Genomic DNA, 27,999 nt, shown 5'->3' with positions numbered 1-27,999 from the left:
ATAGCAGACTCTATTCCTGTGAGCATTGTCTTTATTCCATAACAGCTGTCCCTTTGAAAGCTTTAGACAGATAGCAATAAATATATTTGACTCGAAAACATATAGGACATCAAAGATAAGAAGACAATTTATTACATACTATTTTCATCATGTAAGTTCATTCATTTACAAGATAAGATTTAAAATAAAACAAGAAAAAAAATATTTCCTTCCACTTTTATTCTATAGTAAAAAGTTAAGAATTTCTGACTGCTTTCCATATAATGGAAAACTATGGTAAACTCTCAATCTTTCGGTGAAACGAGCGTATCTTGACAGTTGATGCACCTATTTGTTGCTTAAGATACAACAGGAAGCACTTCATTGCAACTTATTTGGTAAAATAAAGAACAGTGAAGTCTTTTTTTTTTTTTTATGGACAGTGTTTATCTTCAATCACACGCTTCAGAAGTATCTAGGATTGTTCCACTGTAGCCTGATCCTTGGCAGTCAGGACAAGCTCTGTAAGGGCTGAAAAGCTTTTTATGTTGCTTGTATCCAGTCCCATCTTCCGTATCTAGAAAGACAAGAGAAACGTTAATTTTATTTAGAACAAAAGCTTATGGATTGTTCTCCTTAAAACAATTAGTAAAGCATATGTTTTGTCCTGCATTGATGAGCAAAGAAATATAACTGCATATAGTGCACACTACAAAAAAAAAGCTGTATCCAGCTTTGCTCAGTTAAGTCTTTCCATTCAACAGAGCGTCTCGCAGTAAAATAATTAACCATCTTCTAGGCAACTTTTAAGCTAAGTCAGTTGTAAGTTGTTTCCAATGAAACAGTCAGAAAGGGAACCTTGGCTGTAACTATGCATTTAATGCATTGATTTCAAATGGAATTTTGCCCAGAATCCTCATTTGGGATTTGAGGAAAGCCTTTAAGGCAAACGTGGATACATCCAATAACAGCCAACAGCACAGTAACAAAAGCATTTCAATAAGCTGCAAGAGCCCATTGTTCTAGCCTTGAATTTCCTGTGGGATGAGGACAACAACAGAGTTTGCTACAAGTCATTTCTTACCTAGGGAATCTCTTGCTTTGGCAGTTAGAAAAATACGACCCATGAGAAAAACAAAAGTACACTGAAATCTAAATGAAACCATAATAAAGTGATCCTTAAAGATGTTTACTGCTGGAACTCTTGGTAATGTCCACCTGTACCAAATCAGCTCCTAAATGATTATGAATAATCTATCCCAGTTTAACTTAAATTCACATTATGTTAATGCACATCATTGGATAGGAATAGAAGAACAAACCCAACTCAAGCTCCGAGTTAAAAACTGCCAAATAGTATCTCCTGCTAGTAAATAAGATTTCCATGCTTCCACCCAAATCTTCCTCCTTTGTGGTAAGCCTCAGAAATAAGAGATTCATCTCCTTACACACAGGAAGAATTTACCTACCTGTTTTACTGTACAGACAGCATCTGCTCATAACCAAGACTGGTAACAAGTGCTTGGTAACTAATGACATGGATGTGCAATTAGTAGTCTACTTTTTTCTGAAACTTACACATGGAAATAATGACTACTAATCAGCATGCTTATACAATTTGATAAAGCTACTACACCCATTTCCTGGAATATTTTGTTCTTTTACTTGTTTCTACTTTGTTGTTTTAGTTTTTGTATTCAGCATCAAAAGGAACTTACTGTTACATAGCACAACAAGAAAGAAATCTGACCCCTTCCAAGCTCTTGGGAATAAACCTTTGATTATGCAAGTGAGTGAAGGCAGGAATTACCCAGCAGAAGGCAAACAAAAGCAAGGCCATAAAGAATTTTCCATCAGAGCTAAGAAAATACCCTGTCCTTTGGTCTGTCCACTCAGTATTTCTTTGTGCTTCTGAGTACTAAACAGTACTTGAATTCTGAATAGTGAGAAATACCTTTTTCACTTGTATACAAAAGCACAGAAAGCATGCATTGCTCAAGGAGATTCTATGATCATTAAGGTTTCAAGTCACCTGAATTACACAGATATAAAAAACAACCAACAAAGCACAAAGTTTTTAAGACCAAAAAAATAAGTTGAGCTCCCATTTCCTCCTGTATCTCACTCCCTTCCCTAATAGCAGTAAGCAAACTTCTCTTTTAACTTACTTGCTCTCCAAAATACTCGACATCTAGGGCCAGCTGCAGTCGGATTTTGTCATCATCACTCATACCTCCATTCGTACCAACAGGATTTGAAGCTGCAGTTTTTCTGGCTTGCTTCAGCCTTTTCAGGCTCTCTTCCATTTTCTTAACAGAATTTAACACATCAGAAACAGTTTCATAATACCTAAATAAAGGAAGATTAATGAGAAAAAAATTACACTTTTACAGAAAAGCCTACTGCATGCACATCACTGGCCCTCAGAAAAATTATGAGGAATGCTGAGAGGAGTGTTTTTGAGAAGAAGCCTGATATTTCCACCATTAATTACAGAGGCCAACCTAAAGATTACAATTCAGTGTTGAAGCCTCCTTCTCATTTTCCACAGTGCCAGAAGTAGCACGTATCCAATGAAATTATCAGGCAGAACATCCAAACAAAAGCAATTATTACTTTCTTTTTGTACACACTGAAATGGTTGAACTCACAGAAGACAACATCTCACAGCAGTATGAAGTTGAAAGGAAAGTAGACGGACAAACAAATTTCATTAAAGAACTTAATGCAGATGGATATTCACGCTCAGAAGTCCTCAAGATGCTAGCCAGGAAACCAGAATGAAGGAAAGCACTGTGCTATGACTGCCTTATAAAGCTGGGAACAACTGGCTTTTCAGCTTTTTTAATTTTTTTAAGCACTAAAATTTGCATTATCATTGTATACAATAAAATTGTCAAAGGAAAGTCAAACTCAAATTTCTTGAGAATTTGACCATGATTTACTGACAATAATATGAGGTTAAGGACTTAAGTAATTTCTGAGACAAAATGCAAGGTTTTAGTTTACTATTGCATTACTAGAGCGAAACAATTTCCATATGCTCTATCCGCAATGTCAGTTTGTGTACATTTGAGCAGAGGTCAGGTCTCGAGTTCCCAGCCCTGCTTTTCATCTGTTGAGTACAAAACACTAATAGAAATCTGAACGAATGTACCAGGTCAAAAAGGGGGCATATTCCCGTTATCTTTACAGCTGTGTTAACTTGTAGTGTGTTTTCTCTTTTCTCCTGTGCCCATTCAACCGACAATGAAGTTTTTAAATAGTACAAAGAATGTTGTGTACGGCTCTCTTACTTTTGTGTGCTTTCAGAGAGGGCGCCTTCCAACCACTGATGAATCATGGGCTGTTTCAATATATCTCTGTATTCATTTTGTAGTCTGTAGAAGGGCTTAAGAGCACTGTCAACATAAGGTGAAGCTTTAGTTGGCACTTCCTGGGAGAAGGCAGGGAAACATGGTGGAAAAAAGAATCTGTAATTTATTTACTGAAAACATGGACACCATTTATAGCACATATGTGAAATGCTGAGCCTGCATGTAAGCCAAGAAATAGATTATTCACAACTAATCAATAAAGAGATCTTCATACACATGGAAGAAACCTTGACAAAATCATTCAGCAGCATTATACTATGTAAAATACTATGAAACAAGGTCCAAGATGACCAAAGCTTTTGGAGAGATGCATGTGCCAGCCACCCCTATTTTTGCCTACTTGCTGCTCATGCTGACTTCAGAAAGTTGAACACGCTCTGTATACACAACAGCCTACCTCATCTTCATTAAAATAGCTGCTATTTCATATCATACTTCACTAAACTGAAACCACTGCTCCTTCTATTCTTATACCACCCCACCCCCTCACTGTGTTTTTCAGAAGAAAGCTTTTGGGATAGCTCTAATATCCCTTCTCTACTTTCTTCTGAGATGGTCTTGGAAGCAGACTGCTTCATCTCTCCAGGGGTGATCCATGCAATAGCTTGGACAGACCTCCTGCATTGCAGGGGAACAGATCATACCCAGGGTACACAATCTCTGACATCTGAAATACCTGTTACTTAAACTTTCTTATACTGCCATTTTTTTTTTTTATATGAGACTAAACCAGCTACCATAACAACTGTGCGAATTGGCAAGGACAAGGCACAGCAACAAAACAGGCTAAGGTCTGAACATGGTTTTGGAACCATATTTATTAATTACTTTTTCTTGTTTTTTTTCACCAAAACATTTTATTTTTTTTTAACCATTCTTATCTTGTTCCTTCTGTGTGTGGCATTCCTGAATGAAATCTAGGAAGCTAGCTCACCACGAAAAAAATTCTTGACATAGCACGTTGAAGTGTCACTCCCTGCTGTGATCAACCCATCTTCCAAAAACAGAAAAACAAAAAAACAAAAAAAAACAAACCCTACCAGCCTGCCACCCAACAGCAGCACATCTTACCATACATGCTATGAGATGAGGGAAATCAATTTATTCTTATTAACCATTCTGGTTTTGTACAACAGTTTTGTCTTGCCCTTCCTTCCGTCTCAACCTGTGCTCTCATCATTGTTACCCTACCTAAAATTTTGAAAATACAATTCTTTCTTTTCAAAGAGGTAAACAGTAATGACTAAGTCATCTCAGTATTTAATACGTTTCTTGACTCTCAAGCAGGTATGAACAGCCCTGAAATCGTAAATGTACTGCCCAGTTAAGATTCTTAGTACAGGCCCTTCTGAGATTTATTTTTTCTTCTGCAACCAGCACTAACCTTATTGGTTCTCCTATATAATCTTGGAATTTCCAGTGCACTCTTCAGGTAAGTGAAAGAGGACTCACTCAGATCCTGGATAATTCTGTTATTCAAGGTAGGCATGCAGGCTGATAAAGAAGTCTTTGAGTCTTCCAAGGCTTCTATTCAAGTAAAAAAGCTGAAGTTTAGACTGAGCTACCCTGCCCAATCACATTACAAATTATGTGAATCCAGCATCATCCCAATCTCATTCCCTGTCCTAGATGGCTGCTGGTGCTGAATACAGGATGCTTGCTAAATAAATACACACCAACCATTTATAAAGTATCTCCACGAATGTGAACCATTTCATGTCAACCATTTCTCAGCCAGAAAAAACAGATACAGGGAAGACAATTAAAAAAGGGTAACTTGACATTCTCCAGGTTCACTTTTTTTCTCTTCTCAGTATTATCGATGCAGCAGGGGGCTTGAATCAAAAGGCTCAAACCTACCAAAGAAACTGAGGCTGTGAAATTCTCTCTCACAGTACCTCAATTCCCCATGGACTGACTGAAAAACGCTTGACACAAAGCTGTGATTGACAAAAGATCATCTACTGAGTTGGGGATTTACACAAGCAGCTACCACTCTTATGGACTTAGACATCTATCCATTTACCCGTAATCTTGATTTAGATTTAAGTGGGTCCCTCTCTTCCTGTAGAAGCATCCTAATTATTGGACAAGTTACTTCCCCAAAAAAGCACTTCGGACTCACTGAATTTTAATCAAATGTTTTCTAGACTTCAAGGTAGTTGCTCTTTCACAAAATGGTTAACATTGGAAGCAGGCATCATTAGGCAATAAAACATGAGTGATTTCAAGTTTCTCACTTAAATTATAAAAAACTTCACGTAAAAGCTGATTTTGTTTGGTTAGTAGAGGGACTTGGGAGAATGGGGAAAGAGACTGAATTCAGCCTCTCAGGTTTACCTGCAATACAAGACATGTTCTTGAAGCCAATCATTTCAAGTTTTGGTTTAACCATTTCTATGATGTCAGGAATCTAAACAAACAAACAAACAAACAAACAAGAGTCCTGTTATAAATATATTTAAATGGCTCTTCTACATTCTGCAAGTTACAAGTGCTTTAAAAGACACCTTCGGTCTTTTCTGAATTTTTAATTGTGTTTATCAAAACCTAATATCAGGAAAATACAATATTAATTGGATTTAAGGTCTATCATTCAATTTTCTACCTTACAGTTATCCTCAGGGAAATAACTTATAATTAACAAAATAGTACCAACCCAGACGCAACTTCACAAGATACAGGAATTCCAGCCTCATTGGCTGAAAAACATGAAAGAGTCCCCACTGAAAGTAAATAAATACCATACAGCTCTTTCAAAGATTCTGGTTCATTAGTAAAACATGATGATAGAACAATAATCTTGATTATAAAACCTTTTTGAGGCTGAAAGATTAAAAACAGTAAATATATAAAAGAGAATAACATTAAAGCTGAATACTGTACCACACTTTGAGACATCAGAGAGATTACTAGCAAAAGTAAATCTGTGGACAGTTGCATTTTACAGTGGAAGTGAGTAGAAACAACATGCTCTAGTGGTAAAGTCCAGCAGCTACTGATTAAAAGTTTAAATACCTGAAGTGGTTTCTCTGTAATTTGCCACTTAAACTACACAGAGAATAGACCCTGTATTTCAGGTAGTATTTTTTCCTATCAAACTACTCCAGTTTTAGAATTAAAAAAAATATTTAAACAAATGCATTGTGGTTTTTTGGTCATAATGTCATTAACAAAATGCCAAATAGCACTGGCACACAGACTGACAAAGACTTCTGTAAGTAAAGTCTCAAGCACAAACCTGTTCCTGGAGTTTGTCCAGATCTGCAGCAATATACACCAGCTGAGTACTGGATATAGAAAGCAAAGGCTGACTTTCTGGAGAAGACCCATTCCCTTGGTCCTCGTTAGGGTTGAGGCTTATGGAAGATTCCTTTCTGCCAGCTGGCACTGATTTTTTGCTTTCCTTTGCATTCTCACTGGAAATGGGCCTTACAGAAACCTGAAACATCAAACTGAGATGTGAGTCCTAGCAATAGCAAAAGCAGTTAAAGTTGTATATACAGAAACAGCATAAAGTTTTCCTAAGATTTTGGCATTAGAATGTAACACTTGCAAGGGATACTGACATTAGTAAATTGCATTAAAAGCAGTATTTTTAAGACAGTTTTTGGTGCACAAAATAGCTCAGTAATTTAGAGCTCTTATTACTATGCCACAGGACAATACCATCCTGGAGTAATTACCACCTGTGTGGTGTTCAAATAAACAGAATGTGCTAGATCAAAAATTTGATTATTATTTGCTTTGCAGAAATAAACAATTTTCATATGCCAGAACAGAAAACCAGCTGTGGATTGTGCCAATTAACTTTCCATTGCAGAGACAACCAACTGCAGAAACAATAGATTGTTTCAGTCAACCTGTCCTGCTACAACACTACAAGGAGCAACGCTCAGAGATCTGTGTACAAGAGTTTTGAGCACCTTCTATGCCAACAGTCACCAAATAGAGCAGTTTGAGTCTCCCCCTTCCTCCCCTTCTATCGTGCTTGCAACAAGGCTACTCAAGGTCTTTTTTTGGTCTCAGAAAACATGACTCACTGCTGTCAATCATCTCCTTTCTCCCACCTCCTCAAGCCCTCAGCTGTAAATCACATGCCTCACTCAGCGACTGTTTTAATGAGCACTTTTACTAAGACAATTTAGCTGAGAGAACTGTGCTATTCAGTCTCCAGAGAAAGATAAAGGGAGATCTTACTGCTGTCGTCAGCTACGTAAGTGGAATGTATAGAGAAGGTGGAATCAGACTTTCCCTTGAGATACAGTGACAGTAAGAGGCAATGGATATGAAGTGCAACAAAGGGATTTATATCAAAAGGAAAGATATTTAATTACCAGGGTGGTCAATCATTGTAAAAGGGTTCCCCAAGAGACTGAAATTTTTGCCTTTGGATATTCAAAATTCAACCTGAAAAGGTCTTCCATTACCTTATCTAAACTGGCCCTGTTTCAAGCAGGAATTTGGACCACATGACCTCTAGACCTCCTTTTCAACCCAAATTATTCTATCATGCTGTCATTCTGTAACACAAGAAAGGTGGGGAGAGAAACTTGTATGGCTAGGAATGGGCAAAGCACAAGATCTTCTGCTCAGAAGCGTGACTTACGATGTTGAGTCAGTTGACCATGGAGCAACTGATTTGTATTAACTCAACACCTTATTTTTTTGCAAGGTTAGTTTTCACCTGGCTCAGTTTCACAACCTAGTTCACAGTATCAATATGAAAACATATTGATACCAACTGTACAAAACACAAGATTATGGCTACTTCTGTCTGTGGCAGAAGCAATCTTACACATAGTACAATCTTGGCAACCATCAGACAGTAATACTTGAGCAATACTGATATTTGTGCCCAATGATATGTTTTGCAGTGATACTTTATATAAAACAAACTCAGGAACTCGTTGAGTGATCTTGTTCAGCATTTTTAAGTTCAGAAAAATAGTAATTAGAAAGAAGTTACACATTTTGTTTCAAGAGGTCTCTTACTGATGGACATAACTAATCACCAAAACCTTTAAGTACATAGTTTTCTTACCTCACTAATGAACATGGAGTAACGTGCCAAAATTTGCAGACTAAGTTTCCACAGACGGTGTGCTAACAGTGGTAAAAACATCTGATCTGACCAGCACTTCAGAAGACTCGTCCAGACCATGTGAGTGGCCAAAAGGCAATATGAGCTGCCCTCTGAAAACAATCAGGCAACAAAGGTCAAGTTCCTAAGCACACTGTGAAAGATGGAACATCACTGATGTTAATAATTGCAGTATCTGAGATTTAAAAAGAAGTCTTCAGTATTTATTGAAAACACAGTAGGAATATCCACATTTAAACCAAATACTTATAAAGCAGTTCATGCACTAATATTATATGGCATAAAGCTAAGGAATGTGTCTGCAAGATTCAGGTAAATGCCTGGAAATTGTAGGATTTATGCATTTCATCACCATTATTTTTTCCTCCTTGCTCTTCAGTTCTATAATCTAAAAGTCAGAAGTAAAAATACACATACACAAGTTACTCCTAGCTACCTTCTTCACAGGCATTTACTCCAGTAACTGAAGTAACAACTTTTCTAATTACAGTGTACTTCTAACAAATACACCAGATTTGTCCTTCCACTGTAATCCTTCCTATGCTTACCTCCTCATCTGCTCATAGATCAACGTACGTTTTTTGAGCAGATACCAACACAAATGAACTATAGCAACCCTGAATGCTGCCAATAGATAGGGCTATGTAGTGGGGAAGATGTCTATAAAAATAAAGAAAAGTTTGCCCAGATAACACAGCATTGTTTTTTGTTGTCACTTACAGGATGCCAATACTTCCTTCTTGCACTGAGGGAACAGTTCCACAAATATGTTAATTGTTGCTGCTAAAAAGGGGTATTTAGTAAGTGATCATTGAACAGTAGTCTTATATTGCCTTCCCTACAAAAATGTATTCCACTGTTTAATGAGTTCATAAGAAAACAGAAAGCTCATGTGAACCCTCAGGATGCCCATTAGTAAATAATAATAAACAGATAATAACCACTGCTACTTAAAACAGTGCTTCCTTCTTAATAGGGAAATAATTAATTTTTGCAATTAAAGTTTACCTGGTGCTTCCTCTAGTGAATCTGAAAGCGATGCTTCAAAGGCCCCTGCTATTTCTCTAAATCTGAAAAACAGAAGTTTTGAATGTTATAAATCAATGATTGCTTAAATTGATGCCTAAATGCTTTTCAATGTTCAGTATCTATGCTATCAGTGCACATACACTAAAAGATCTTGTTCGTTTTTTTTTTTAATCCTGCAAAGACAATGTTTGACATTTTACAGGCAGATATGAAACTTATACGTTGGGAAATTATGAAAATCACGATTACAAGCATTATCAAAGCCATAGCTCAGTGTCAAGTCCTTAGATTTTATTAGAAATGGTTTTGTTGCTGCTTTTTATTTCCTCTAATCGGTACTGTTTTCACACTGTAAGTGAACACATTGTTTCATACTTCCTTTAGCTGACCTTTAAGCATGCTATGTGACAGTGGGAGCCTTTAGCTTTCTACATGTTTGTTAATGAACAGTGGCATAAGGTTCTGCAAACAATTCTGCACCTGAAAAATCAATAGTTCCTCACGGGATGCCCTGACACCCCCTATCCCACCTTTAAAAAAAACTGAACAAACCAATGAAACCAATGAAATGAAAAAAAACAAAAAATATAAAAATAAATTCCAGCCCTTGATTTTTTGAGGTGTAACAGCAAAATTAATGTTACAGTACATTACAGTACTTATCCATATTTAAAGAAGTATTAGGTAAGTACTCTTATTGTGCAGGAGTTGTAGAAATGTATCCTTTCACCAAGTTCTTACCTCTAATGCTGAAATAAAACTGTATTTTACAGTCCTCCATAATAAGTTTTTGTCATTTTTCCTTTTTTGCTTTTATGTGCAGAGTAATCCATACACCTACCAAGGTTACCAATTACGAACCTGCAAGGCTCATCTTAAAACCTCTCAACTGTAATTTCCAGATCAGAGCAGGGACCCACCTAGCTTTTCTTGTTCAAACTACTAATGGACTAGATGTGTGCTTACAGTATTTTAAGTAGCAATCTGTGATTGACACACCAGGGGTTGGAATAAAAAGCAAGTGATGTGACTTATCTTTTTCAATTGCTACCAAGATATAGCACATATTTTAGAAATATTTGTGAAATGGTTTCAAACCCTCATTCCTGCCTGTACAACACCTTCATTGAGAAAGGAGTGTCTTCAGGTCTTACGGTGAAGAGTATTAGAGAATCAAATCAGATTTTTAAGAATTATACAAATTTTGCTGAATAGTTATTAGATGGGCAAAAAATATCTACCATGTAGGCTCATTACAGTTCCACTATCAGCTGTAATGACATAAATGAAACAGACGGCAAGGAACGGAGATACTGGGGGTGCTTGTGCCTGCATTGCTACAAAAGAAATGCATCTACATCCATCTATTCCTTAAAGAATCATTTGTACAGGTTTAAGTGAGGTCTGTTTGCTCTGAGCAATTTCTGCAATTGGAAAAAAAACAAAAACAGCAACCTTAACTGTAAATGTCACAGTGTAAGATAACACTTCAATAAAAATCCTGTATGATTTGAGGATAGTTACACATTTCAAAGAAAAAGCTTTGCTGCTATACATAATGAATATATAGCATTATTTTCACATTTGTGCACTGAAGAATTCATGGGCAATTCCAAATGTTGTCAGATGATTCAGGTATAAAGGAATGATAGGGTAAAAGATGAAGCAGCTGCTGTTATCTAACCATTTACTGAAACAGCAAACTATTCAGATTTATAATAATCTTAAAAGAAAAATATTTATTTTTCTTTGTATTAGCCAGACACCAAAGTATCCAATGGGAAAAAAAATATTTTTGAACAGAGAGAAGATGCTGAAGCTTCACTTCCATCTTATGAGCAGCAGCATCAACGTTTGATCAAGTGGTTACGCATTACAAAAGTTGCACTTTCAAACAAAAGGGCAGATTCAGGGACCTATTAATGATGTCTTTCTGTTGTTAAGAGGTTTATAATTGCTACAGTTCCACAGACCCTTAGAGTCTGCACAGTCAGCACCACTACTGTATTGAGTGCTCCTGCCCTTTCCCTTGGGGCAGCATCAATATTTGTACAGTGAAGTGGTTTGGAGAAATTGATTAGAGTTGAAAGTCAGCCTTTTTTGCCCAAGGTAACAGTACTTCATATTGGCTCACTGCATAGCTGCAGGAACAGTTGTGCAAGCAAAAAACCAGAAGAGGATGTCAGAGGAAGCCAGAACCATCATTTTATAAAAAGCACTGGATCACCAAAACACGAAGACACTGCCTGCTTCCAGACCCACACTCCTGCCACTGATCTGTATTAGCTCCAGCCCTCACAGGATTCCAGGATTTGGCATTACTGTACTTTTTTCCTGGATTAAACAAACTGCATAAATATGTCTACGGCTGTACAGTAATTACCATTTATAGAATCATGCTATAAACGTAGTCACAAAAGTGATCCACATTAAAAATAAACCTCAATTTCTTCCCTCTTTTTTGAGAATTCTTCCCTTTGCTGCCTCATTTCAGAGATCCAACATGTAGTTTAGCCCCAGCAACAGCTGTGGTGGAACAAATAAATGAGCAGGATACTGAGAAGCAAGGGAAAGAACATCCTGTAACTGGTTTTGCTAGCACAGAAAATGTTATTGAACCCTACTGAAGTACAATGCAAAGACCAGAGGGTATACACAGTCCAAGTACAACACACTGCAGACACTTAATACAGTACTTGGGCTGGCATGTTCAAAACTAAAGGCAGAATATTAAAAACTTACTTAGTATACTGGACTATAAACAAAAGCAATCCACAAAACCAAGTAATCATCCTCGTTGTACGTACAGGAACTAAAAGACATGTGAAACAAAACTGGGGATGGAAACTATTAGCTGCTTCTGTTTCGACTGGATTCACAACTAACACTGCTGCAGTACCCTCAAGGCAATAAACTCTGCTCATGTAACAGTGTATGAAGCTGTCCAGAGACTCTCAGAAGACTTTGGACCAAGAGAGACACACAGAACATTTAACAACAAACAGACTTTACCAACAAGCAGCTTTCTTGCCCGGAGACCTGTTAACCAGCCCTAAAATCAGATGCATAGGCTAGACCTCCTACAAATATGGTTCCTTTCTGCAAAATTTTATCTTCACTAGAATTAAAATGGAGCTTTCTTGGTTCTCTCTGCTCTCTTCCCACAAGATCTTTACAACATAATGCTGCAGGTACATCACACCAGCTGGAAAAGTAAGCTAGAGCTTAGGACATAGCTTCTTACATAAAGAAAATTGCTGGGCCATCTTTGAGAAGACAACCCTGGAAGATCTAGAACTTCAGAACTGTCCTTTGGGACAGAAATTAACAAGTCCGAAGCATAGCTTGATGTGGAAAAGCTAGAAGCTGTCAGCCCTTTATTTTTTTATTTTGTAGAAGAATATATTTTTCCCTCACTGTAATTATTCCTCTGGATTTGCACAAACAGTATCACTCAACATACAGTTTAGCTCCAGGGAGAAACGGCACTTGAAAAACAGAACTTGAAATCAGACTCAAGACTTACCTAGGTCTGTTCATAAGCAGCATATGAAAAATTCAGTGTAATGACAGCCAGCTACCCTGCAATATGTACTCTATGATTTTGCTAAAGTGTTGGAAGATGCATAAAGCAATGACTTGGCTCCGTAATTATATTCTCATAGTTCGACTTCTATGATTTTGTTGACAAAGGGAACTTTGTAACGTAACGAGGAGATCTGACCACAAGCTGTATCATTTTGCTGTGACAACTCTACTTTTGAAAGAATTGATGACTAAAAATGCATACCAACCTTATTTGAAAATAAACAGGCAAATTCCATTTGTTGTTAAAGCTGTGGTAGGACGGATGAGATCTTAATCGTTTCACGCTGGCCTGTGAGCCACACTGTCGTTCAAATTTCCGTACAAAATCCATACTGGTAGTGTACTTCTGCAGAAAGAGAATGAGCATTTTGATCACTTCCAAGGCCCCATTAAGCAATGAAAGTCACAACGGTTTCAATAGATCTCTTGCATTAGACTACAGTTAAGCTCAAGACTCAGAATGGGCTGACACTGCTGCCATCAACTAATCTTGTAAGGCTAAAATCCTGGACTGCTGTGAAACTAAAACCAATGATCTAGTAGGTGTTACTCTATAATAAGAAAAAACAGCACACAGCACTTCTAAAAAGCGTAAAATTGTCTGGAAAACAGAGCTGATCAGACAGATGTATTGGTATTTCTGAGCTGAATCACCGGAGTAGAACAACAATGGCGCACAGCACTGAAGTCAGTCCCAGGAAATTAGAGATAAAGGGATACAACAAATGGAAAGGATCAGGAACGAAATCCAGAAACAGACATCACCAAACACACATGAGAAGGGAAGTATGGTATTTCCCTTCTATTATATAGAAACTGTACTACCGGAATTTCTAGAACTGTTTCCCTAACAATATGTATTGCAAATACCAAATATTTGCAGTAAAACTTCAAACAACTGGAAGGGTTAGTTTATTAAGATATTTACAAATAGTATTAAGCCAGTTGCAAACAAAGAAAAAATGCATCAATCCCGAAATGCACTTTGGGCTTACTCTCAGTAACTTATTAACAGCCTGAAATAAACATAATAAATTAACATATTCAATGCAGAAAGCCACCAAAGCCTTGAGCAAGAAACGAGAGGCAAAATGGTACATGAAAATGTTATTTCACACAAAACAGACTGTATTAACAGTACATAGAAAAAGATTATGTAAATCAAGGAGTAAAAACATAGCTACAGTTAAAATCTGCCTCTGCAATGAAAAAGTTCGACTATGTTCAAATGGCTTCCATACAAAAAAAAAAAAGGGACACTCCTAACCCCAAAACAGCAGCCATAAAAGAAATCCTACATGTCTCACTGAAATCTCTGCATGTTCAGTAAGCCACTGTCTCAGTGCTTCTGATGGTGTGGTGCTAAGAGCAGCAGCAGGGCTGCAGCAGCAAGACTCTTACCACAACCCATAGGCAAGCAACGTACTCAGATTCTCTGATGAAGCACTAAAACATCCTCAGAAGTCCCTGAGGCGCTGCTTACAGGTTCTGCTCTCAGAAACAACCCTGGGACCACAGGCCATGCACTGACACGGGCATGCTTTTGCGTTGCTTATCTCAGTACATTTTTGTATTGCATATCCCAGTACATTTGTGACTTTCAGTTCAGTGTACCATTACAGCACGTTTTTCTCGTGATGTGGCAGTTGCAGTGTGGGGAGATGGTATTCTGGAAATTGCACAGGAAATCTTTTAGGTAACTACACCCATCCCAGCGTGGTTTTATCTGTAACACAGCGGAACCGTAAGAGCTGTGGGAGTCAAATGCAGGGAGAATGAGACATCAGTGCTCTTTCAGCCTGCTTTCTTAGATAATAAGCCCAATACTCTAAAAGGCAAACAAGCCATTAATGCTCAGCTGCCTTCTATCTCTAGCCATAGATAGAAACAAAACACTCCGAAAAAACCTATCACCTTCAAAATGGAAGGCAACTCAGGCATTTATCTAGTTATTTATAACATTATATCTAAGAGAGGGAACTAACAGCAAGGCTGCTTCCCATTTCAGCTTCCAGGATTGGATTGTTGACTGCACAGAAGTTATTTAACAGAAACTGTGAGAGTCTGAAACAAAATGCAGCAATTTTTGAATACAGGCATTTAAACTTAACAGTCTCAAATCAATGTTTAGAGATAGGAGTATTATTTTGAAATGCCTGTAAACCTACAAATCTGAGTCAGAAATAAGGACACAATAACCTGAAACAATTTAAAAACTGCAGAAGTAAATAGTTATTTTAACATACATGCTTAAGGCTGTTAGCCTGATTTTCACAGGATGATTTGAAAAAATATTTTTCAATCCTCTCTACATAAAAGGACCTTGTAACAAGTACTACTTTTCAGCATTAAAACTACATACAAATGCAAAATAAGCAAACAAACATGGAGAAAAAGACTTCTGCATTTCCATCAACCTACAAAACAGAGCTAGAAGACCACTGTCTAAAGTCTGCATTGCATTACTTAGATTAGCATCAGGACAGCAAACGTTTACAATTTTTTCCTCTTCTTAATTTGTAACTGCTCCTACTCTTTTTTTCCATGGATGTAATAGCTTGGCATTACACTTGGCATTTCAACTTCTTATTGATTTTTACATAAAATACTGTGATTCTGACTCAGACTCGAGATCATTAAGCGGACAAAAGCTGTCTAGAAAGAACTTTGGACTGACTACATGAAGTAACTGAAAGTCATTGGGATTTTTTTTTTTTTTTAATAAATGTAGCAGCATCACTGGTCAGTATCAGCCTAGCATAAAATAACAGGCTATTAAGAATTAATTTAAAGCACTAAAACCAGCTCTTCTGAAGAGAAAATACATTCTTGCGTAAACCACGCAGCACAGCTCATACTTTGCACTACGCAGGGCATTAGGTGAAACCTGAAGGATGATAGAAGCTTTATGGGAAACTGAGAAGCATTAGGGCAAGTCGGAACCCAGACATTTAATTAAAATGAACGATAAACCTTCCTATACAGAAGTCCCAGTCTTGCCAAAATATTGTCATACTCTCCCACCTTCATATATGTTACAATTCTACAGCTGAGATAGGCCATCTACTCCTAAAGCAAACATTTAAGGCCAAATTCACAAGACTAAACAGCTTCCAGTAACTTCTGCATGAGCCTTCCTGACTGCTGTGGTTTAAGCTGGCAGGCAGCTCAGCACCACACAGCTGTTTGCTTGCTCCCCCCAGTGGGATGGGGGAATCAGAAAAAAGGTAAAAATCAGAAAAAAGGTAAAAATCAGAAAAAAGGTAAAACTCATGGGTTGAGATAAAGACAGTTCAATACAACAGCAAATGAAGTAAAAATATCATGATAATAAACAATAATAAATAAATAAAGTGCTGCACCCCGCTGGCAGGGCAGTGTGAGAACCTGAGAAGTCTCTGGCTTAGCATAAGCATTGCTCTACAACTACAAGCATTATTTGCATGCTAAATCCAAAACACAGCACAATGCCAGCTAGCTGGAAGAAAATTAACTCTACCCCAGCCAGAATGAGGGCACTGACAAAGACAAGGAGAGAATTAATGCCTATGAAAAGATCAAGTGTTGTAAGATAGCTTCCCGGCTATGGAAGAACATGAATTTATACAAGAGCAGCAGCGAAAAAGCCTGGAGAACATGGCTCATTCAATTCTTGTGTGTGTCACAAGAATAGCAAATGGAAAAAAGGTAATTACCTCATGAAACACATCTGGATTTCCAGGGTTAAACAGCGATGGCAGTTTTTCTTCTAAACCACGTACTATTTCTGGCCACACTGAATTCACTAGGAAATCGTATCCAGGAACAATGTCTGCTTTCTCACTGAAATAAAAGTTTAATTATTCCATGGTTATATTTCACCACCAGGCTTCTATTTGGAGGTAGAGATAACTAGAAAGACATGTACTGCATCAGACAAAATGTAATTACATTATTTTTTATTTTTTTAATATAGGCATGCTGATTCTCTTTAATTGTTCTCCTTTCAGGTTTCATATCTGATCCCATGGTCTCAACAAAATATTTTTTAGAATTCTGGAAGTGTTTTAAAATTTTATCAGCTACATATTTTGCAAGCGTGTCTGGAAAGCAAGTACTTTTCTGCTGAGAACTCCTACTTGTAAACAGCTCCAAACTTTGGAGATAACAAATAGAAGTAACGTGACTAATATGATGGCATGAAAGAACTCTGTCTTAATTGTTCCATGTTGTACTTATGCACAATATTGTGCTTTGAAGCAAAAGATTAAAGGCTACTCTGATTATGAAAATTTATAAATTGAGAGCAGAAGACACACAAACATTTAATTCCAGTTCAGTACTCTAAAGTCAAAACTTTCTACTTTTAAGATTAGAACTTGGTGAGGGATTAAAAGAACTGAAGTGTTAGTAAAACTTAGAGTAATAACAAGCTCAGCAATGGACAAATAATTAGAAGAGTAATTCTGCAGTCCCCAGGGGATACATCCATAGTTCTGCTAAATACAGCAGTCCATTACACTAACCAGTCTATAAGCAGATAAATGGATACAATTCAGTAGACATAGATTATTTAAATTTTGAAACAGGCAAATTAACTGCGTAAGGAATTAAGCACTTTTTTTTTTTTTTAAGAAAACAGTGGAAGTAGTATACAAATCAATTAAACTTGTAGTTCCATTAATACAGTGAGTCAAATCTCTGAGGATCTTCCCCACTTTTTGATGTATGCTAACAACCCAGTTACTTTAAAACTTGTTTTTTTTTTCTAATAGTTTTGTTATGCCCCTTTCCTTGGATGAAGCATCCAATCATGTTTCCTTGATTTAAAAAAAAAAAAAAAAAAGAGCACAAAAACCAACAAGGCATCTGGCACATTGTATTGTAAACAGTACTCCATTCTACTACTGAAATACAGGATTCTCTCCTTCCCTTCTCTGAAGGTCTGGGCCCCAACATCAAGAAATGGGTTCACTGTTTTGAAAAACACAGACATGAGGCAGAAATCAAACTTGAATATGAATCTTCAGGAAAGACCAGGTAAGTCATTTATGTATGGTAAGTAACTATGAAAGATATTTCAAAAGTATATATTGCATTTACTGTAACTTTAGTGCAACTGTAAGAAACCCTAAGGTATTCACCTTGAAATAGCTCCCCCTGTAACTTCACGCAAGAGACGGCAGTGGTGAGGAACAAACTCCAATAGTTTGTTGTACATTGCCTGAAGGCCATTAGGATGAGCTTGAACATACTCTTCCACAATCACCTGCCAGGAAGAGTTCAATATTAAATGTCAGAAAAGCGAGTATGAAATACCACAATGTAAAATTCAGAAGTCTACTCACTCAAAACTTCTCATATCATAACCTCAAATATTGCAATATTTGGTAGATTACCTTCCTAGTTTCCAAGCGGAACGTGCCAGCTTAAATTATTGCTTTCCTTAATGCATAACTCTAATCAGCAAGACTAGCCACAAGAATATAAATGAGCCTCTAGCTTTTAGTTGTTAGCCAACGTGCCTGGCTCCCCACCCACTGTACATATCACTATCACGTCAACTAGTCTGTGATGGTGAATGTGTGACTGGCAAAAGCTAATCAAGCCTTAGAATAATGTCCTTTTTTTTTTTTTTTTTTTTTAATGTAGAGTTAGGTTGGTCCACTCCCAAATGCAGGGAAGCCAAGAGCCAAGAATCTTCCATCACAAAGTTAAGCCTTTAAAGCAGCTGTCAAAGTGGTTTCACAGGACAGTACTTCAAGCCCAGGGAAAAGGGATAACCACTGAGAAAAGAGAAGGCAGCCTATGTGGGTAATATGGGAAAAGGACAATAGTTTATATTTCTTGTTATTCTATTTTTTGCCTCTCACTACATAAACAAGCAGAATGGTGCAGAAGTGGGGATAGAACAGATAGTGGTAAAATTGAGAGGGCACGACCAGTCCCCACTGCTGTTGCTACAGTATTAGAAAGCACCCAAGGGGGAAGTTTGTTCTTAAGTGGAAAGGTCTGGATCCACCATTCTACTTCTTCTACCATCCAAAAGCCAGCAGCTGTCTTTGTTTTATAAATCTGTATGCACACAAGGTAAAAACAGAAAAAAATTAAATGTTTCCTTTCTTACAGAAGAAAAGGAACATCCTACTGACAATGACATATAGCCCTGCTTTTATGAGACAGACTATTCTTCCACTGGGAAAGGAAAGGTTCCATCTCTTGGCTGCAGAAGGCATTACTGAGTGGAAAAAAAAGGTAATTTCTTTTCCCCATCTTGATTCAGAAGAACAACTCCTTCACCAGAGGTTACACAGACTAACTTTTCACTTGCCTAGGTTGGAAAAACTATGTGGAAAACAGCCTCTAAATAAAAATAATAAGGTATTTGATTATTTTTATTATTATTTTTAAGTTCACTTCTCCATTTATATTTAGAAAGTCACACCAGTGTAAGAAAAGGCAATTGTTATTGCCTAAAGGAACATAATCAACACTTTTAGGACAATGTTCACATTGCTTTTATGGGTCTTAATAAGAAATGTTGACTCTATACTATGAGTGGTTGCATTTTTTGTGGAAGATGAGTAGAGAAAATACATTTTAAATATTCAGGAACTGGAAAAATAAAAGATCGTCTGACATCACACCTCATTTAGAGGTTTATAGAGCAAAGAGAACAGTTAAAAATATCTCCATTTAAAGAGTAACAGCAATAAAATAAAATGTGGACAGCAAAAGGAAGTATGCAGCAATAATGTAACTTGTGACTCAAAGCTGCTGAAAAGTGCTATCTATTTCAGAGGCAATGATGAGAGAAAGGAGATCTGTTCTGCCTTCTATTAACATACCCCAGGTCAAGCAAGTGGTTATTTGCAATCACCAAGGCAGCTCTCATACTTCATGGCCTTTCCTCCCCATAGACACAACAGTGAAAGCCGTGGACCATTCATCGTCGTAATACTGCTGAGAGGATCATAATGCTAGTTCTTGTTCAACAACTTCACAGACCTGCTGTGGGCCCAGTTTAACCTACTCTGTAAGACCAGTGAATTTAATGGTTTTGTGAAACACTGACAGCCTAGTGAAAGGCGGGGAAACTGCCTGCAACAGGGCAGTCAGTGTTAGAGCTTATGCTGTAAAAAGGGCACTGATTCACAGCACGGAACAAATATCCTCTGAAATGATACACAGTCAATACCTAACACAGACATAATTCCCAACACATTGATGAAAAATTTATTAACATTTATTGCCACCTCCACTCTTAAAAATGGGGAAAAGTAGGCTTGTTGCTATGGAAACACCACTTCAGCATATCTATTAAAACCATAACAAACTCTTTTTATCAGGTTTGTTTAAACACAGCAAAATATCAAATCTTAAAATTCATTTTTGTATTTTCACTGAAGCTTCAAACTAGAGCTGCCATGATATAATCATAGATGCTTAAAAATGTTTTTAGTGGCAACTGCAGGTGTGCTGACAGACAAGAAAAATTGGGCACAACTGACTGACTTGCTGACCCATTATTGTGGCAGGTTACTCATTAACCTTTCCTTCTTTTTTAGAAGGATTACATTAACATCAACTACAACAGAAAGAAAAAAAAATAGCATAGATTATTCAGCTAAGGCCAGAGGAAGCAGTAAGAACAAAGCAGTACCAGAAGGTACTGCTGATGAAACTTTTTACAGGCACAGCAAAAGCTGCATAGTCAAGAAAATTAGCATAAAGTCCTCTAATTTCAGAAAATGTAATCAGTACTCTGCAATTGGTCCAACTCACTATTGCAAACTGATGTCCTACAAATAAGTTTCTCATGAATTGAGAACTGGCCACCTGACACATTTTTTTTCCACTACAGAACAGCAAACACTTCCCAAACAAATCCTTGTTCTTGCTCTTGCTACTGTCCTGGTACAGCTGGGAACAGCAGATACTGCTTCTACAGAAAAAAAGGAACAGCAGTTAAGAACTGTTTGTACTGCTTTTGCCTGGTATTGAGCCAGTAGATGAGAAAGGCACACCTCTGACCTGATCCAATGCACCCAGCTCCACAGTAAACTGTATTTTATTGCAGCCATGTGCTTGCTTAAGGTTTGCTATTTGGATTTCCCCCCTGACCCAAGCAAAATGTAGACAATGGGATATAACTAAAAACTGGTAACAGGAGAAAAGAATTCCTCCACCTTCTTTCTTAAATAGGAACAACAAACTGACACTGTTAGGGATCAGTTCTCTTTCTCTCTCCACAGAAGCACTCTGAAGCTCCTATCCAAAGCTGGAAAATAACAAAAAAAAAAAACAAAAAACAAAAAACAAGTATTCTTGCAAGTCAGATCATTTTCTCAGGATTCTTGATTTTATCTTACCTCATCTATATAAGGTTTCACAAGTACTTGACCAACTAACGCCTCTGCATCTCTTGTTTTGTCAATTGTTGCATAAGTGCGAAGACAGTGACGTATGATGTCAACATTTGAAGTCTGAAGGCCTTCCAAGAGCAGCCCTTCAAGAGACTGCTGCAATGTAGCTGTTATTCCAGCTATACGCTATGAAGAGAAACAAAATATAGTAGTTTAAAAAAAAAATTAAAAGCAAAGCCTTGCCATTAATGCTGAAGTACATTTTTTCCAGAAATACCTCATTTGGCTTTCAAATTTCATTTAAAATGTACACAATTTTTGATAACTGTCAACATTAAATGATCATGAACACAGCTTAATGGGTTACCAAAGTTAAAAGTTATGTAAAAAGGCACTTATTTTCCTCTGTATATTGAAAGAGACATGCTAAGTTATGCAAGGTCTCCTTCATACTGAAGAAATGGGTCAGTAATTGTTCCTTATTCAACTGAACCACTGTGTTTGATAATGCACAAAACCTTTTCAATGTGTTACCAGGGATGACAACTGTGACATTTATTCCTAAGTGTCAGAAACTAAAACTGCGGTGTGTTCCTGGCACAGCTTGACAAGCAACTGCAAACCAAAGACACTGAATTACACTGGTGACAAACGACATGCCATTAGACTCCTTCTGGCTTCTGCCTAACAGTTGCTTCAGTCAACACACATCCTCCTGCCTGCTAACCATATTTCCTGATCTGTAACATCTCTTCCACTATATCCAATTCATTGTCACACTAGCTGCAGATAATACGCCTGGCCCAGGATGGTCCCTTGCAGCTCTGTATTTAAAGCGAGTTCAATGATGCATGATAATTTAATCATAGTTGAACTACCCATTTAACAAGTCAAATTTTCTCTCTGGCATTTTGCATGCTATATTGCAGCCATCCATCTATAAACTAATTTTTTCAATAACCACAGAATCTGCTCTGAACATGCAAAACCAGTAACCCAATTGCTGACTAGTCATGGAAACCCAATTGCATGACTAGTCAGCTGTCATGATCTCATGACAGCTACGACATCAGCACGTTATCAAATTTTTCATCACAAATTCAAAGCATAGCACCATATGGGCTACTGTGAAGAAAATGAACTCTGCTCCAGCCAAAACCAGTACAGCAACAATAGGTACAAAACAGAAGTCCTGGTAAGTATTGTAAAGCCAGCCACACAACAAAGGAACAAAGGTCCTCCCACCATAAATACTACTCTGCTGCTCACATTTACCCCTGTTATTAATTTGGTTGCCAGAATAGTCTTGTGAACAGTCCATGAATCAACACGGTATCCTTAAAGCCTTGAGATAAAACAAGTTTGTATCACCAACAGGCATTTATACATAGTGAAAAACTATGAAGCATCTCATTAGCTCAAAAGCCATTAAGGATGACAGCTTTCATGCTCATCTGCTTAAAACATTACCCCATTTCCATATGACATACTTTTTAAGCACTACTTTTCATTCCCTCTCTCCAGTGAATGGTTAGGGAAAAAAGGCAAAAAAATAAACAAACACCAAGTCATCTTTTACATTTGACAGCTATTAAAAACGGGCTATCAGGGACACTAGCCTACTAGCACAGATACCAAGAATTAGGCACTAAATATCAATAAAAGACAAGCTTCAATTTATTCCAGTCAACCACTTCTAAGACATTTCACTTGTATTTTGATCTGTACACTGCCGTTAACAAAACCAACATAAATCTCCGGAACTAGGCCTCGCTATCAGTATGCAGACAAACTGCAAGACATAATAGACTAACAAAAGCATTTGTTATGTTTTTTTTACTACCATTTCAAATAATTTACCCTAAAGACGTTAGTAAGCAAAGCATAAACTCTCAGAAGAAATAACACTTCCATTCTACTGATAAAACAGCCTCTTGAAAGTCATTTCTCCTGTAAATCAATTCAGTAGAACTCTGTGGAAAAAGAAATTTGTCTTTCTATTTAGATATTTTTGCTTGATCCTACCAGTGTTAAGCTGGCTATAATACAATACCTACTGGTCTCACTTTGTCCAAAAGGGGCATTCCTTTGCTTTGTACTGCATGAAATTGTAGTTGATTAAATTCTGTGGCAATTCTCTCTAAAACCTGTCCAGTTACGAGTGGGCTGGAAGAGAGATAATGAGAACAGTTAGATCCTTGCAAATATACTCACTTTCAGTTGCAATAGATAGATAACGTTTTCCCCCAATTTTTGTTGTTTAATACAAATACTTGGAATTCAGATAGGTACTACTGCAGTCACACAATAATAATCTGGAACAGACTACAAAATTAGAGTTGTTTTGAATCTACTATGATATGAAATGAGTGAAGCAGAAGCTGAGGAACAAGACATCCGGCACCAGCACTATGAAGCATTGCTTTCTACATGGAATGCTGCTTATTGTCACAGAAAAGTCGGTCTTAACAGAACTCAAGAAACTGCATTAAGTGCTCTTCACAATCCAGATTTGTTTATTTCCCCTTTCCATCATAAAATAAAACTAAACACAGCTATCTCTAGAGAAGCAGTCCTATGCTTCTCAGGTCTGTATGGTCCCAAAACTTGGCCTAAATTTTGAGTCACGTACATACAACCTTACTTCCAAACATGATTCTGCAAAGTCTCTCACCGTGACAGAAAATATTTGCATGTGCTTCATCACTCTAGGTGTGAACTGATTTGTCTGTTCACTTCCCCCCACTCACTACCATGTGATCCAGTGTACAGAGTAGAAGAGCCCCAGAGCATGTCTCACATTTAAACAAGCTTACGAAATTGTCATTTTCCTCCACCTTTAAGTTGCACTTGCATCCCAGTTAACTATTCCATGTGCCTGGCTGGTACACTGGTACCAAAACTAGCCAAGATACTTTTTCCCTCTCTCAAAGGTAGAGGGAGAGGATGTTTTCCATTAAGCTGTTGAAAATCAAAACTCAGCAGTCTGACTGGAATTTGTCACAGTCCTGTCTTTTCAGAACTTTTCAGAAGTATTACTTGTGTGGCTTGCCTGCCTTAGACTATTCTTGCAGCAGTCCTTTCAGTTATACATAAGAAGTGAAAGCAAGAAAAGCTATTCCACATTTTACTTCCAAACAATATTGAAAAAGACGTGCATTTGCAGGACTAGAGGACTAGAGAGCAGTTTGGACATGACAGGATTAGAGACTTCCTAGGAAAAAAAATACAAATTGATGCACACTTCAGCACTACGAGTAATTCAGAATGACAAATTTACAGAGGACTAAAGTTGAAAAAATACTAAAATAAATCACATATTCTATCAGAGTTAAATGTCTGAAGATATATCCTAATGTTTGCAAGTTTATCTCCAATATCATGAAATTAAATTAGTCCCACTGATATTAAAAAGAAAGTGTTTACTTGGTTGTTTTTTTTTTTTGTTTTGTTTGTTTTTACCTGTTTCCCTCTAAAGAGGACAATTCATTAGTGCCTTGGGAATGTAGAATTTTCTCAATTTTCTCAACTGACTGAATAACATGAATAAGTCTCAGGACACACATCTGTAATTAAAGAAAGATTTTTTATGTCTGACCCCAATCCCATTACATTATATAACAACCCTGAAAATCTTTTGGACTTTTTTTTTGGGTGTAATTTTTTCTTCCTGTTCCAAGTTCTCTCCCTCCACCTTAATTTTTGAATCATGTCTCAGTTAAAGTATTGCTCACATAAGCCTATGAAACCCCTGAATTTTTCCAAGCTAAGCAAAACCACAAATATTAATTCTCCTGCATACAAAATTTAAATAGCCATATGTTTATATTTGCAATATACACGTTTATATAATACTACAAGCAGAAATAAGAACAATTGTAACTAAAAAAAAGCCAACTGAACATAAATGTTTTTGGAAAATAAAGTAAAAAAAAAAAAAGTAAGAAAAAGACTTGTATCATTAAGACTGTAAAAATGAAGTCAGTCAACCAAACCCTCTTATTTTTAGAAGTGCAAAATTCTGTGGAATATGCATGTGGACAGCATAGAACTTTATAAACTCTATTTCCCTGGGGTTAATGTCAAAACCAGAATTTGACCCAGTGAAGATCTTTTCAAGGTAATAATTTGTTGTACCTTTTTTCTTCTAATATCTTCTTGTTTAGACAGCCGGTCATCCACCGCCCGAATTCCTTCACTGACACATGATTTAAGACTCTGTGAAAGAGAAAGTCGGTATGAAAAGCTGGATTCCCACTATGAAGAACATGTTTTAAAAAACAAAAATCTGAATTCTAAATTCCTGAAACAGGAGACATCAATAAGAATATAGGATAAATAAAAGTTATACTATGTCAACTACTCTCAAAAAGAAAAAGACAGAAATAAGACTAAGTAACTTAAGTATAATCTTAGTATAACCTGCTCCTAAAGTACTGCCACGACAGGTATCATTATTTCAAGCAAAGTGTTTTCTCCATAACTTATAGAGTACAACCCACCTTTCACCCAGAACAAAGTAATAAAACCAGTATGATTTTATGTCTTCAAACTGAAGTTAAAAGTCAGATTTAAGTAGCAATTTCTATACAATAAATAGCTCTCTAGGTGAACCTATTTCATGTTATATATGTGAACCTATTCTCAGTTTTAGACATCAAGGCTAAGATATTTGATGGAACATTCATGCAGCAAATATCCACTTGAATCAGCTGCCAAGATGATGGAAATTTGCCCTTCACTAAATGCTAAGTCACGGTGAGACTTATTAAGAACAAGAATTAGACTGACTTGAAGTGGGTGATCTTTCATGGTTCAACCAGAGGGCCAAGGTAAAAGTCTCCAGTGGGACTGCCTTTAATCTGACTTATTTACTCCCATCTCCAAGTTACTCAGATATTAAAATAATTACAATATCTGCATAGAGTTATCTTGCAAGAGTCCATTTGTTGATCACACTTAAAACTTGATCTTTACCTCTGGATCGAGAGGCACTACAAAAAACATAAGCCTACTACAACTGCTAGAAAACAATGCCTCTCATGTTACCTAAGAATAGAATTTTTAGAGAGAAAACAATTATAATTGTTAGCATAAGTAAAACATTTATATATTATATGAAAGTGAATTAAAGATTACCAAGCCGTGTATAATGACTGTTTTGAGCATACCATAACTTCTTCCCTTAACTGTCCCAAAGGTACAGAAAGCTGGTTAAGGGCCTTGTCCATGCCAACCTAGAGAAATTACAACAAAAAAGATTGTAACTCTTTTGGTAAATTCATATGTAAATTACTGACAAAGTCTATCATTTTAAAGATACTTAAAGAGAACTGCGATGAGACATCTCCTGTTATGGCCTCCTATTTTAAGTGCAATGCATAAATATGTTACTTCCAACTTAGGCGTAAAGGTATCAGACCGTTTTTGGCATATAAAGCCAACAATGAAAGAAAACCTTAATTTATGTTTTTTTTTTCCCCTTTCTAGAAAAGATAAACTTTGAACCTGTATAATGTTATAAATTGGAATAAAAGAGCAGGAGACACAGTGGACAACAAATTTTAATATGAAAGCGATTAAAATTCTCAGCAAAGTGGGCTGGATTTTCTAAGAATACACAGCTATATAGTAAGTTTGAAGAGTCCTAAAAATATCTCTCCGAATGGCCTTATTTGCATCTTTCCTATTAATATTTTAATAACTTATTCCCTTTAACTTAGTGTTAGCATATAAAAACAAGAAGTGTCTGCCTTGAATCTATCTTCCTAATGAATTATTTTTAGGATTTTTAGATGTATTTAATACATCTAAAACATTTATTACGGGCCAACAGCAATTCTGTATTGCTGGTGAATTCTGTAGGAATGGTCTTTCAGTTTCTCTCAATGTAAGGGGTCAGAGTTTAAGCCTTCTTAAACCTAACAAAACCAAAAGAGAAGCCATATACTTCTCATATGAAAAATAAAAATCACAATAAGATGTATTAAGCCTGAGCCTGACAGTACCAGTTTGTAACACTTACTAGATTTGTTGAGAGATTAACAAAATCTGCATAGTCCTTATTTATGAGCTCCACCATGGCCGTTTTCAGGAGTTTGTAATAGAGCTCCAGATCCTCTCTGAGCTCCTCCAGCTGCACACGTTTCCTGCACTCCGACACGAAGTGATCAACGTCAAAATCCGGCTGGAAACCAAACAGGACAGGGAGACGGATGTAAGCAAAAACTTTATGCACACACCGAGCGCTCCAAATTCAGCGTGCCATACAGAAGAGCTGACCCCACCGCACACCCCCCTCACCCCACGGGAGCCCCCCTCGCTGCCCCCGGCCACCTTCATGAACTCATCCTTGTCGAAGCAGAGGTTGTCGGGGCCCCGCGGCAGGTTCATCTTCTTCGCCTCCATGACGGGCAGCGGCTCCCTGCCGCAGCCGGGCGGCCAGGCCCAGGAGCCGCCGCTGCCAGCGCGACACCTCCGCCCCCCCCGCGGCCCGGACGGGGCGGGCCGGGGCGTGCGCCATGAGCGGGCCGGGCCGGGCGCTGCAGCGCCCCCTGGAGCGCTCCGCGCCGCACTG

General features: G+C 37.4%; 1 protein-coding gene across 3 annotated transcripts; it reads right to left on the bottom strand.

Annotated features, from left to right (window-relative positions):
* Nucleotides 1–17: 17 nt before the first annotated feature.
* Nucleotides 18–27,932, bottom strand: COG2 (component of oligomeric golgi complex 2). 3 transcript variants are annotated; one of them, XM_068676814.1, is made up of 18 exons: nt 27,759–27,932; nt 27,448–27,609; nt 26,594–26,659; nt 25,560–25,640; nt 24,885–24,988; nt 23,480–23,588; nt 21,429–21,608; nt 18,201–18,325; nt 16,773–16,899; nt 13,284–13,423; nt 9,469–9,530; nt 8,401–8,552; nt 6,598–6,798; nt 5,697–5,769; nt 4,741–4,883; nt 3,276–3,415; nt 2,148–2,328; nt 18–556 (listed from the first exon to the last, which is right to left on the bottom strand). In XM_068676814.1, the coding sequence occupies exons 1-18, from the start codon at nt 27,828–27,830 to the stop codon at nt 455–457; spliced, it is 2,220 nt and encodes a 739-aa protein (XP_068532915.1). In that variant the 5' UTR covers nt 27,831–27,932; the 3' UTR covers nt 18–454. The 3 variants fall into 3 exon arrangements, with proteins under 3 accessions (XP_068532915.1, XP_068532918.1, XP_068532916.1); XM_068676817.1 differs by lacking the exon at nt 27,759–27,932 and having other exon boundaries at nt 24,885–24,990; nt 25,561–25,640; nt 27,448–27,522; XM_068676815.1 differs by lacking the exons at nt 27,448–27,609; nt 27,759–27,932 and having other exon boundaries at nt 26,562–26,636.
* Between the last annotated feature and the right edge of the window lie 67 nt (nt 27,933–27,999).

The sequence above is a fragment of the Anas acuta genome, chromosome 3 (genome assembly GCF_963932015.1).
Source record: "Anas acuta chromosome 3, bAnaAcu1.1, whole genome shotgun sequence".
Classification (NCBI taxonomy): Eukaryota; Metazoa; Chordata; class Aves; order Anseriformes; family Anatidae; genus Anas; species Anas acuta.
The sequence above is the reverse complement of the archived record's forward strand: the minus strand, read 5'-3'. Positions and strand labels throughout refer to the sequence as shown.

Bases quoted from the DNA above. Each gene is read 5' to 3' on its own strand.
- COG2 (XM_068676814.1), bottom strand. From the start codon at position 27,830: ATGGAGGCGAAGAAGATGAACCTGCCGCGGGGCCCCGACAACCTCTGC. The intron at 18,326-21,428 runs GTAAGATAAAAT...TCTTCCTGGCAG, and splicing joins TGAAACCTTATATAGATGAG to GTGATTGTGGAAGAGTATGT. The intron at 6,799-8,400 runs GTAAGAAAACTA...TTGATGTTTCAG, and splicing joins ACTCCATGTTCATTAGTGAG to GTTTCTGTAAGGCCCATTTC.